The following is a 14,177-nucleotide window of genomic DNA, read 5'->3' as shown; positions in this document are numbered from 1 at the left end:
CGAATAAAGGAAACGCGCTCCGTGTTTTATTGTACCGCGTTATAAGAAAGATAACTGTATCTTAGCTCTTCGTTTCTCGGATTAACCAGCAAATTAAATGCATAATTTCGCGAAAATTTTAAATCTTGTAAGCACCATAATTGCCATTTTCGTGTCCTCTCGTAAAGGACATCCGATATTTGAACTAAAATACCACCTAAATTAATCATTTCTGACGGATAAGTGGCTTAGTAGTTTTTTGTCAAATAAATTTTGCATTTTGGTTAAAACATAAAATATGAAATAGAAAAATAGAAAATTGTTTAAACAAAAAGTGACTCCTTTCTGTTCCTATAGTTTATAAATAATTTTTAAAAGTCGATATTTCGAGTAACCCCCACTACCAAACCTGCGTAAATTAATATATTTATTGCACGATTCTTGTATGATTAATTAATACATCCGATAAATAAAAGATTCATGCAGCTAGCCTAACCCTGACCCAATCCGGACACTGTATATACCTGCAGTTTCTCAAGTATATTGTGTTCTGATAAGATTGATCGTGCAGATATCATGATTTTCCATTTTTTCTTCTTTTTTTAGCCAATCAGTGACTTGCAGGGATTCTTGCACAGACCACTCATGAAAATGAAGTCATCGTTGACACCAGCACGGTTAGTTTCTGCATTGAGAGAGTCATTCAAGTGGCATGATTGTGTCAGTACAACCGTGACTCGTTGCATTGCAGCGGATTCGATTGCTCTTATCACGCTACTTATCAAATGTATCGTCTTTGCCACGAATGAACTACTCATCTTTAACCTATTCGAGTTGAGAAACCATTTCCTCCGCGATCGAAGTAAACTACACAGTTTATTGACTTAGAAACGTACTATGACTTTTTGACCGAACAGATTAAAATTTGTAATTTCTGGACAAATATACGAGATCATTAATTTATAAGAATTAGGATTTTCAGAAAATTATAAGAACGCTTCAGTCTATACGAACTATGATTTCTAGATTGTAAAATTAAAATTCAACATTATTAGTTGACAAAAATTTACTCCTCGAAGCGCTGTATGTAAATACTACAATTTTCAATTTTAGAAATTTATACAAATTATAAAAAAAATACTATAATAATTAGACTGCGGATTTTATGCATTTATGACAAAAATCAGTAGGAGAAACACAAAATATTAAAACGACTAGATATGTTTAACTACATAGGTATATTATTTTCAACCGACTGGAATTATTAGTGGAAGAAACTATCTGACTATTTTCTTGCAATCGATACAGACAGTTTACAGTTGTTAATACGCAAATTAAGTCATCAAAAATTACGTAGTTTTCTTGGGAAACGTGTGTACAGCTAATTGCAAAATACTCAAAAAATTCTAATTTGGGTCAAAAGTGGCCTGTCGTCGGCCCGTTGAGTTGACAACTCCACGGTTGAGTAACAATGCAAAGCAGCCGAAGCACGTGTGACGAAAAGGAATAAAAAAAGCGATAACAACGACAAGATAGCGCAACGTTCAGCGACACGCGTCGAAACGCACTTTTCGCGGCTGCTTTCGCGCATCATGACCTCCTTTTATCAATTCCACGTAACATTTAATTCAGGTTGGAATGACTCCTTGCTGAGTCAACGCTCGATGTGCGTCGCGATTGCGGCTCGCAGTTTGGTACATGCATTGGCCGAAACCAGTGTCCAGGTACCATAAACACCAAAATTTCCATCCAGAAACTAGAAATCAATATTTAACGGCGAAAATTCACAAAAAAAATTGTATCTTCTAGCAGATTGTTTTCAAAAATCGACTTTTCAGAAATCTATTTACACGGGCAAATTTATCACGAAAAAATGCAAAATTTATCATTTCGCACAATTTTCATATCTGCGATAGTGATCGATAGACTGCGGATTTTATGCATTTATGGCAAAAACGAGTAACAGAAACACGAAATAGTGTAAAAATTTGTATAAAAATATAGATCCTTTTCGAGTAATCGAAGTTATTAACAGAAGAAATGAATTTCCATTCAGCTTCCATTTCTTGGAAACGACGCGTAAACATTTCATTTTGCATAAAGAATAATGTAATGAAAATTTAATTAAATTGATAATTTTAATAACTTCTTATATCAGTCATTTGTGGTTCTGATTTAGAATGTAATATTTTGTCGATTATTCTTGTACAATTTGTATAATTTGAAAAGAAAGCAATTAAAAAATAATATAAATTGGTCAATTATTCATTTTCATTTAAACTTAAAATAATTTGTTATTATTTCTAATATGTTTTGTTTAATTTTATAGAAATCGCAGAATGTTTGATCAATTATCAAGTAACTGTTAACGGCAAAAGACGAATTGATGAAATAAATTTGCCAATTTTTCATTTTCACGAATAAACTTTTGACCCGTGCTGTACATGCAAATGTTGAGCGCGCGCTCTTCAAACATGGCGATATGTAAAACATGTATGAATTGTGCGTCGGTTCCCAGGCTTTCTAGAGTTTGCACCCGAAAGTGCAACACCTTTGAAAAAAAAAAAAATGCAACATTTACACTCCACAATTTATTGTTTAACTGTGCCGCGTTGGATCTGGCCGACGTATCACTCGGAATTTGCACGTTAAGATACGGTCGCACCGTAAATATTTAGTTCTGCAATTGCTCTTTGCTTCTCAGGTGGTTTACGTAACCTTCGAGCACACGTATTTCATTATTTGCGATAACGTATGCATGATCGCACGTATCCTCTAAAACGAAAGCGTTAACGCGGTCGAGCAGCTATTACAATAATTACTTCTTTTTCTGAGAAGATAAGGATACAAATATTTTTCTAAGTAGTATGTTTTTTATATTTAGAGTTGGGTCCATTTCGATCAAGGATTATTTACGTCTCGTGGATTTGTAATTTTCCAACAGCCGGATTAATTATTAAATATTGCATGGCCATGCGAGAGAATAACAATAATTTTATTAAGAGATTAACAAAAACCAGTAAAAAGAAAATTGATACAGTTTAACTGTCCAGTATTTCAAACTTTCGTCTTTTGAAGACAGGATAGTAAAAATTTGCTTCGCTAAAGATTACTATAGCAATATAAAATTTTGTTCTATAGTGCCTTTTTAGTAGAGCCACTTAATGTATTTATTAATTACTGAACATGATTAATAATCAGACGTAATACTTAGATTTAGAACTGAATAATTGTATCTATCGACCAGTATAGACGACGCACTACATTGGTACACTCCTGGCAAAAAGTGAACAATTCTCAAAGTTTTCGAAAAGAATAGTATACATTAAGTAGTAATTGTATGTTTAAAATTTAGGTACGAGATTAGCCATTGCTATTAAATATAAATGTTAAACGAACAACTACTTTGAAAGAGTGCGAAACTTTTGGAAGTTACTGTACATCGTGCGATAATTACAAGTCTACGCGGGTTCGTGGTAATCCTATTTAAGAACGGATTAGAAGCTGGAATAATTGCCTCTAAAAAAAGTTAGGAAACGAATGATTGACGTTTTTGAAGAATACTGTACACATTGGTCGCGTGATAATTGCAAATCTATTGAGGATACAAATATTCGCTAACGGAAAACAAGTTTGAAGGTTCGAAATTTTCAGAAAACAGTATAACAAGTTCAATAACGGAGATTCAAAAACGGTTTCCAATTCAGTCACACGCTATACCCAATACTAAAAGTAAATTCTAATTCCATCATTCCGTCCATGGATACCAACAAAAATTATTCTGATCGAGTTTCAATACGTCTACTATTCCTAACCACCCTCGAGTAGTGACTGTACCCGCATTCCCCAGCCACAAGTCCAAAACTCCCTAAATCTCGGTGAGTCCCCTCAGCTTCGAAAGCGCGCGAAAAATTTCAAATTCGAACGTCCGGCCCGAGAATTCGATGGAAAAAGCGCGGGCGCGTTCCTGGAAAAGAAACCCAACCCCTACCCATCGTGTTTCCGAGAGCCCCTTCTACGACACCTTGTACCGATAACGATATTCCGATTCGCTTGATTTTCTATTCGCACACCATCTGTGTAACCGTTAACCGCCAGCGAACCTGTTTCGTCAGCGTTTCGCCGGGAATTTTTAAGAGGACGTCGTCGTGTCGCGTCGTTACGCAACGCGGCCGTTTTCGCGATCGGCGACGAACACAAAGAACCGCGAAAGGGGGGAAAAAGAGAAACGTGAACTCACCTGAAATTTGCCCCCGTGAACCGGCGGCGCTCCTTGGTCGAGCATCTTATGCGACATTCTCGACAGAGTGTACCTTTTGCAAGTCTGCTCTCCGATTCACTTTTGCCAGAAGACAAAGAGAGAAAGAGAGAGAGAAAGAGAGAGAGAGGGGGGTGGTATAGATAGAGAAAGAGATAGAAAAAGAGAGAAACGGGAAAGAAAAAATATATAGATACACACGCGAGCACACACGAATATGTTTTCGACGAAACTTTTCAATGAACCGGCTCGCTCAATGGACACGCTCGCACTGATCCTTCTGCTTTCCTTCTTCGCGACTTTCTTCCGCGCTTTCTCCCTGCCTCGCAGAAACCGTTTGGAGGGAGCTTGTGTATGTCCGGTGAGTGGGGGGAATAGGCGAAGGGAAGGGGCAGAATTTAGGGATAACCTGTGTACAGGGCAGCGTGCATGGAGGAAAGAGAAAGAAGAGGAGTCTCTGGAGTGGCGCTGCGAGCGTCGGTGAGACTCGACTAGGAATGACGGGCCTAGTGTGCGAGGTTCGCTACACTCTTATCCCCACCTCGGACAAGCTTTGTCCCTTTCCGAGACTCTGACAGACGTAGGCTTGCTCGTAGGCTGCTCCCCCACATCGTGGCAGACAACCTCGAACCCCCACTTGCAACCCGATCACGGTCAACGCTCAATACGATGGGTTTTCGGACGATGCTCGACACCTCTTGCTTACACATGCACACTACCACACGATGGTGCGAGTTGAGGGGCTATTCTGGTCTCCGACTTTCGAAAAATCGATTTTTTTTTTAGCCGTTTCCTTAACCTTTGACTTGCCACGTGGAGTCAATCCAGAGTCAACCCCCCAGTCACCTTTAAAGGTTCATAACGTTGTTGTTCCAATCGTTGTTTCTTTTAAGTATGTTGTTAAAGTCGTCGTCTTAAGTAGTTTTAGATGATATGAAGTTTTAGGGTGGTATAGATATGGATTTAGATTTTAGCTGTGGTTCATTAAAAAATTATTGTCGAGAAAAGTTTACACAGAAGCACAGGCCGGCCTAATAGTTTCTTAGACCACTTTGAAATGGAATAACCCTTTTATTTTTCAAATATCCATATTCATTCTTTTATGAGCGAATTCGAATTTTCAATGGTCTAGTGATTTTTGGGCCACCCTGTCCATAATTTCTAGCACAATGTTCAATGTTATGTATCATGTATGCATATGTATGTACTATGAAGGAAAAGCGTGGGTGCCGGAAGGGCACGGCTCTTCCCCTTGCACCGCTACCCTATGCAAAATACAACCCGGATCGAACTCGTTCATGGTTAAATTAATAATTGGTAATATCTTGGTAATATCCTGGTAATATCTTTTATAAATAACTTTTTTTATAAGAAAACAAACGACAGTTACGACCTTTTGGAGGTTACTCGGGATAATATCCTTGACAATATGAGTGAAGGTCAAGGTCTCTGCCCCCCCCCTCCCTAAAAGACAGTTTTTCCAAAATTAATTTCAATAAAAACTGCTTAACACATTGTCAGCCATTTTACATTTAACCATGACGCGGCTTATGTCCATTTTATCCCAAGGTTATAAACGTGCCATATAAATTCTAATTTTCTAGAAGTCAGTTTAACCATAGTATGAATACTATCTTTCCCATTACCACTCAGTGTCCTCAATACAATTGACAAAAATTATTTCACAGGGTTTCTTTGTTATGGTTGGATCCATTTTGACCAAAATCGATATACAACAATATCTAAACTTTAATTTTTGTAACAGTCAGTATAAATTATTAGTTAGTTATGTACACTACCTCACAAATATCCTTCGGTGTCCAAAAGCAGATTTAATAAAAGTTATTTAACACGTTGACTGTTTTTTATTTTTAGAGTTCGGTCCATTGTGATCAAGGATTACATACGCGCCATATAGACTATAATTATCTGAAATAATTATAAAATAAAATATGTTACTTCAAATAATATTTCAGATAATCTCATTTCAGAAGCCCAGGCCTGGTTGCTACGCTGGATCGAGGGATCGAGTGTGGATTAATCAATGTTTGGACAGCATTTAAACAAAGAATGATTTTTATCTACTGTTATTAAATAATAAAAGATTGGTTGGTTAGAATTGAGTGTATATAACAGGGTGTTTTTCCGGCTCGCGTCACAGTTGTGTCGTCAGCAAGGAGCGTCGTCTCGCTCGTAATCTTCTACTTCTCCGTAATCGTCCCCCTCGTTTTCAGCATTCTCTGTCCCCTTGGAGCCTCGCTTGCTCTCAGACGTAGCCTTCTTCCTCTCCCTTTCCCCAGCAGACTGTCCTTCTCCAACGGACAGCAGACACTCGCCGCTCCCATCGCACATGCCAAATCCATTTACGTCGAACGCGTTTCTGCATCGTTATCCAGCTATGTATCGGGTTTATAATCGCCTTGCGTCGACGCTCGTCGCAGGATCAAGGTCAGCACCGTTAGCCTCCAGCGCCGAGTCGGTTCCTAACGATTCAGGATTTTTCTGGGATCAGGGGAAACGTTACACCCCGATCTAGGCTAATATCGTTTGGCATCCGAGTTTTTCGAAACCGTAGGAACTCGTTCTGGGGGGGGGGGGGGTGGAGCAGTGTCCTAGAGTATTTGACAAGTGGACTCCTGAACAAATGTTTCTGGTACTGTTTGTGCTCTGGAAGATCTATAGACCACTGTAGATCGTTTGATTTACATGTAACATGTGATAATTAGACTGCGGACTTTATACAATAATGGTAGAAATTACTAGATCAAGTGTAAAGTAGTAAAAATTATTTAGAGAATTTAAAAATACTGTTCTATTGTTTTCAACTCATTCAAATGGTTAATACTGAAATCTTACTGGAAATTTCACAACAATTTCAACACAATTATTAAACAAAAGTAAGGTCACTAGAGATAGAAAATTGTAATGGAATTATATTGTCCAATATACACGTTACTAAACATTCATTTGCCAGAAGTATAGTTTGTCGAAAATGTGCAAGTAATATTATGTTTATTACTAAAAGTGAAATTATTATTATTTAGCATTTTTATTTGTAAAAAAAAGTTACAATTACGTAATTGTAAATGGATGACCATCGGTCCATTGTGTAACTGTATTGTTATGCGATTTTTATCGTATAGCAGACTGAAATATTATCTAACCATAATTGCACATCGTACAACAAAAGTTTACGAATGAACATTACATAGTTATAAATACTTACACAGTTTACATGCATATGTAGATACAAGGATATTGCAATTTCCATGAATTTATGGTATGTCCTGATGGAAGTGTAGGAATGTTTTAAGTCGAGCCGCATTTTTCTACGCATCTTATCTTGTGTGAACAATTTTCAAAATTGAAAATTGAACTCGGTCAAAGTCAGATTTCTTAGGAACGGAGACAGACACAGCGAAACAATTTTCAGTTTCGCGTTCAGCACATTGAAATTTGCAAGAATCAATTAATTTCCACAATTTTGTCAATTCCAGTTTGCAATTTTACAAGTCTTACAATTCTTTCAACTCTTGTAGATTTCACAATTTTGAGAATCCTTTCAATTCGTTCAAATTCATCTCTTTCAATTCTTGTCAATATTGTAATCCTTGAAAACCAATTCTTTCTATTCTATTAATTGCTTCAATTCCTTATAATATTTTAAATCGTTTAATTCTTTCAATTCCTTCAATTCATTTATTTCTTTCAATTCCTTCAATTCATTTCTTTCTTTCAATTCCTTCAATTCATTTCTTTCTTTCAATTCCTTCAATTCATTTATTTCTTTCAATTCCTTCAATTCATTTATTTCTTTCAATTCCTTCAATTCATTTATTTCTTTCAATTCCTTCAATTCATTTATTTCTTTCAATTCCTTCAATTCATTTATTTCTTTCAATTCCTTCAATTCATTAATTTTTTTCAATTCCTTCAATTCATTTATTTCTGTTAATTCTTTCAATTCCTTAATTTCCTGCAATTCCTCTGATTCTTTCAACTCATTAAATTCTTTGAAGCACATAAATTCTTTAAATTGTGGTTTAATGTTCTGTCAGCTCCAGAAATTTTTCAGTTCATTCGAGTCTTCGATTCCCATCAATTCTTCCAGTTCTTTCAGCTATTGAAAAGAATTGTGGCGCTTGATCAGTAGAATCGCGACCGGCATTGCGGATTACGCGTTATCTCGCGTAATAAAGCTCATTTATAAATCCGAGTGGATTTCTTTTTTCAGCAAAGAACAGTCCGTCTATTGTCGAAACTTTACCGTATGACTCACGCATTGCGCAACCGTCATTGCTCTTCTAATCTTTTTCCAAGATCCACTGATTAAATTGGTAGCGCGACACTCGACGTAACGTGTGGGCGCAAGCGCGATAACTTTCGATAACATTCGCTCATTAAAAATGCCTATTGCACAGCAGCGAAGCGGGACACCATTGTTCAGGTGTGTGCGTCACATTCAGATCACATGAGCGGGCGCGCCTGAATAATTGCACGATAATTGGCGCAACATATTCGACTTTTATTATCATCATATTTAGCCATTGTAAGTGACATGTCGGTACGTATAATATAAGCAACAATGCAGTGTAGCAATAGATAATTGTGTGTAGAATTCCAATAAGTAAGATTGATGACGTTCCTCCCCCCCTCTATTTTAATGTTTGATCTTTCAGATATCATGCATATCAATTACAGATATGAGAAGTATAATATCAAAACCCGTCGTGACTATTTATAAAAAATTCCTAGATAAATATTGTAATTTATTTATTTTCTACCTGTGATTTTATTGCATCGAAAATCAGGCTTTATGGGCTGCAACCCAGGTCCCTGTTCAGTCAAAGGTCCCCCTCCTCGGTGAAAAAAATAAAAATGAAAACAATCTAAATTAAAAACTTGAGAAGAAATAAATTGTACAAACATTTTTTGTATTTCACTTAATTTGGGTTAATTGGGTGGGCCCCTCAAAACAGTGTTAGCCCAGGGCCCCAAAATTAACGGTCCGCCGCTGTGTTTCAAAGTTGATTTGAGAAGTTGCCATGTTCAACGTAAATCGTATACTACACCGAAGCTACAAGTGCTTGCAGGAAAATATAGGACTGATTTAGGAGCATATTGCAGGAGTATGAAAAAGCGGAAAAACCGTTGCATTTATGCAAATCGACGCCGACATACGAAGAGTTCAAATTAAAACGGAAAAGTTATCCGATGTTGAGAAACTGTTAAGCATACGTTATGGTAATAACTGGCGGAATACGAATGATTCATTCTGTTATAAAAATGTGATGGATCGGGGAGATACAGATTTCATATCCTTCTGATAAATGTCAATGTAATCTGATTGAAGATGATAACACAGCTTTCAATTTCGAAATCGTTTTCATTGAGCTTGTCAGGTACTCGAAAGAGTTTCCGCCGTTTACTAATAGATGTCGGAACTAATAGTACTTGTATGTAATTTCAGATTGGTATAGCATGTATGCGACAGTACTTTTTAAACACCAAGTGTTCTGATTACATTGAAAATGTGGAATTTCGTGTCGCAAAACAGCATTTCGCTTCAGAGGTGCTTCGGCATTATTCAATTTTAAAGAAAAATTCAACTGAAAGTCATCGGTGCCATAAACTCTCAGGTCACTCAAGAACAATATCAAGCCGAATAGGTACCCCCGTCCGCAATACGTCGAATGCCGCCCCGAGGCATCGTCTTATATCGGAAGAAAAAATATTTTTCATTAAAATGTTCTCTATTCTTTTTTATTCAAACAAAGGTCTTTTATCTACGAATAGAACGACGGAAATGTATGCAAGCACTTAATACACCAAGGTGCACCTTTTTCTGAACAATGATTTGCGTAACGCGGTATCAACTTCCCGTTTCGTTGACACCGTCGAGTCAGTATGTACACGCGTCGCGAGACAAGATTAGACGATTCCATGATCTCATCGGTATTTATTTCCAGCCCATTACAATTGGTTCGGGATCAGGGTTAATAACATCGTTGATGCTTTGTCGCATCGAAATGCACGTCAATTTTAATTCCTCACCACTCTTCTATCGTCCTCTTCATTGCCCCGGAGCTGACGAGACGCGTTTTTTTCCCCACTTAAATCGGTTTAGCATTGTTTTACGCATAATAAGCAGCTCCGCGTCAACGATATTGATAAACGTATCATTGTCAGCGGTATCGCGTCGTCTTGCTTCTGTAATGCGGATTAAAATCGATCGAGCGACTGACAACTTTACAGTTTTTTATCTCCCTATCTGTATTTATTTTTTTGCGATTTGTAAATCTGCAGACACTTACAGAAGTATTTGACTTAGGCTCGCGTTTCTTTGTTTTGGCAGACGGCCATTTTGGAGACGTTCAAACGGATCCTGAATGATTGAGAAAACCGGTTCAATGATATTTTGGAAATGCTTAGGTGTAAACAAATACTTAAGGGTACATTTAAAGGTGCTGTCTATATATTAAAAAAATAATTGGTACTTTATTTCATTACCATGACGCACATATTAAGAAATCTGAGAAGTACAAGAACAACACTAATGGCAATATGTCAATACTGTAAAAATATATTTGCTCGAAATATAAATTGTTGCTCTTAAACTTCAATATGAAATATTGAACATTTTTTATTTTTTGCTACCAGGATTTTCAATTTAAAGATCGACAACGAACTGTAAAGTATGTACCTGGTTATTTGACATATATTACATATTTTCCTATATCGATTGAGCGGCAAATACGATAGTTGTAATTTTTTTTTATGTTCGCGACAGATTTTTTCAGAATTTTTGCGTGCGATTCAATAAGGATAACACTGTGACAACTGATATTTGTAATGTAACAACTACCCTTCCAGTTAAGAACGCATTATCCGTTTAAAAAATAGGTGAAAAATTCATCATGAAGTATAAATGTGTTTGTCCCATGCAATATCTTTGATCAAAACGAACCAAAAATTAAAAATCAGAAATATTGTTTCTACAAATTGATCAGTAAGAGAATCTATATATCAAACAAATATCAATTATTGACACTATTAATTAAGCGATGCGCGAGTAGTCGCTTCGGTCATTATGTAAGATCGGTAGCCGGCGCGCACAAACCCTTCAGCAAAATCAATTGTCGCGACACGGTGTCACTTTCCGCAGCCACCCTCGTGACACAGTTAACCCTGCTCGACACTGCCAATTCCAGTCCCATAAAAACTTCTCTGTGATCGTTGCGACCTTGGTTACATAACGATGTAATAAATTATTATTCGTACCATTCTCAGAATCTGAATCTCGATCCAAAAAGAATCTGAAACTTATCACTAGACAGTGGATATGTCGCGTATACTATATTTAGTATTTAAGAATACCGTGACATTATTTTCAACCTATTAAACATATTAAGAAACAAAATACATTTCTATTCCAACTCTAATTGTTACAATTCAGGTAGAAAATTTTTATTTTGCAATAAGGATCTGTTGTCCACTTATTATTTTCCATGTGCATGTAATACATTTTTGCCATGGGTAGTACCCAAGGGTTAAAGGATAGAATGTTGAATGCAAATATGCAAAGAGATCATTAAAACATTATTTAGTTGCGCTCGCACAATCTCTTTTCTCGAAAACGTATCAACCCACCCCAGGTCTATCTTATCTCTAAAAAGGTATTTGTTTATTGGGATTCTTCAGCGGAAGGACATTGTTTGGAACATTCGAGGCGCCATGCCGTCGCAATCGATGTTTGTGGCGTGCCTATGTAGGTCAGAACAAGAAGATGGATGAACGAGGATGACGCAGATGCCTGGAAAAAGTCCCAGTCGTATTGGTCCGGCACCCACGTGTGCACTGACAGGAAGCTGTAAGCGTGCATCCTCGAGCCAGATTCGGTTGAATTGTAATCCAAGGGTAGCCGAGGGAGTAGGAGAGCGTTGAAGAAGGTTAGAGAGTGTCGGAGCTACCCTCGCCCAGTTGTCCTTGAGCCATGAACTTTGTTTTCGCGACCGATCCAAGCGAAGTATGCCATTCAGTTCGGTGTTTGTCGCTGGTGTTTGCGTCGCCGGAAATATTTTCGCGACTTTCGCGGAGGGGATGATGGTGCCGACGGCGACGTTGCCTTGCAAGTTTATCGATAAGTTGTAGGACAAATATCCTCAACACAATCCCACCGGCCGGTATAGTGAACCAGTAAACCCAGTTTGGCTATAAATAGAGGGACTTCGGGTCTGACCCAACCAAGGACCTTGTGCCCAGGACCTACATACGAAACCGTTGCGTTGGTGGTAGTGACAAATATTTAAGTTGGAGTTGGATTGAGAAGAGCATGGTTTTAGCATCTTGCGCCGGTAACCGTTCCACGCGGGTACGCGTGACCATGTTACCTGCTACCTGTTACCTGCTGCAAGGTGTCGCTAATTAATCATGTATGTCCATAATGGACTGCATAAAACACATGACTCCTAATGCCGAAGGTTCCTTCCAAGCAAACTTCTATTTTGAAAGCAAAAGTTAACTCTCGTGTCGGTTCAACTTTTCTCTGCGTTCAAGCGAATGCGTTCGTTCATAGAATCTGTACCGATTGAGATTTACGACCGAGCGACTGAAATCCGCTGTTTTCATTGGAGCTTTGGTACACCTGGCGCTTTCAGCCTTCTTTTTCATTAGCATCGGAGTCAGGCCTCTAGGAGTTGTGAACACGTGCACTTTTAGGGTCCGGCTTTCAACATTGGAGTCGGGCCCCTGGAAGTTGTGAACACGTGCGCTTCTAGGGTCTGGCTTTCAATAGCGATTCAGGCTTAGGTAGGTAGGTAGGTTTAGGCGCGCGACCATACTTGGGCCCAGTGCAGCTCGTGGCCACTTTCTTCGAGTTTGTTTCGACCATACTACGCCACAGTAAAAGGGGTGGTAATCCTATTTTGAGAAATAACCAGCCCCAAGCAAAAATCAAATGGACTAATTGGCAGACTATGCTGCCGCCCCATAATTTCATAGGAATGGGGAAACAATGTTAAACCGCGGACAGATGGGAGGTGCAAGTGCAGTATTGTCTCCGTAACTGTCGTATCTTCGGCTCTTCCGAGTGACAGTTATAGAAGAGGTACTACATTCTTTGTAGAACTCAATTTAGAAAAATCATTTAGAAAAATTTGACCTCCCCAAATCATTTCGAAAAATTTGACCAAATCCGCAACCTCGAGGGCTCTTTTCATCCCTTCAATGTGGAAAATGGCCGATAAAAAATAATGTGTAGAATATTTTTTTTTTGAGATCTATTTTAACGTGCAAGTTGAATATGCTGTTTTGTAAGTTCTCATAAAAGTATTGCAAGTAGACAAAGCATGTGGATAAAAAAATATATCATGTATTATGGTAACTCTCTGTAATATTAAAATGAACAATATCGACGCATTTGTGTCCATCGTTTCGGACAAGGTATTTACCGAACAATGTCACGTTTGCAACTGCAGTCTAAGCACGTGCAGCGTGGCGCGTGCTGATAACGCGCAAAAATAACGCAGCAACGACATCGAGCTAACCAGTTGTTACAACAACCAGTCGATTAATAATAATAACCTCGTAATACTTGTGCACGATCACCAAGAAACCACAAAATAACAAACATAGAAATTAGATTTAAAATTTAAAACAAATCGATTTTTTATCGCGTGATATCCCGTGGTAGTGGGGATAATTCCGCGACGTTTATCGCATAATCAATGGATCGTCAGAAAATTTTGTAGGAAAACTGGTTACCAAAGGAAACGAAGGTTGAGAAAATCTTATTTTCGAAGAGTATGCCGACAGTGAATGGATCTTACTCTTAAAAAGGAAACAAATTGTCAAATTTAGAATATTTTCGAAGTATGTTTCAACAAAAACACATTTCAATGTTTACAATGTTGTAAATTGGTTGTCAAAGTGCATGTATAAT

At 37.8% G+C, this 14,177-nt stretch overlaps 2 protein-coding genes across 3 annotated transcripts in view; one reads left to right on the top strand and one right to left on the bottom strand.

The window, feature by feature from the left end:
* Positions 1-4,725, bottom strand: part of LOC143358578 (proton-coupled amino acid transporter-like protein pathetic) — a 47,837-nt gene extending 43,112 nt beyond the window's left edge. The window contains exon 1 of one of the 2 annotated variants that reach the window (XM_076795796.1): positions 4,220-4,725. In XM_076795796.1, coding sequence (XP_076651911.1) covers positions 4,220-4,276 — 57 coding nt within the window. In that variant the 5' untranslated portion in view covers positions 4,277-4,725. The remainder of the gene's footprint in view (positions 1-4,219) is intronic. The other variant, XM_076795795.1, reaches the window with a different exon arrangement.
* LOC143358581 (uncharacterized) overlaps positions 1-14,177 on the top strand; it is a 72,213-nt gene that overhangs the window by 21,159 nt on the left and 36,877 nt on the right. The gene's annotated exons all lie outside the window — the stretch shown is intronic.

Source organism: Halictus rubicundus, chromosome 11 (assembly GCF_050948215.1).
Source record: "Halictus rubicundus isolate RS-2024b chromosome 11, iyHalRubi1_principal, whole genome shotgun sequence".
Taxonomy (NCBI): domain Eukaryota; kingdom Metazoa; phylum Arthropoda; class Insecta; order Hymenoptera; family Halictidae; genus Halictus; species Halictus rubicundus.
The sequence above is the reverse complement of the archived record's forward strand: the minus strand, read 5'-3'. Positions and strand labels throughout refer to the sequence as shown.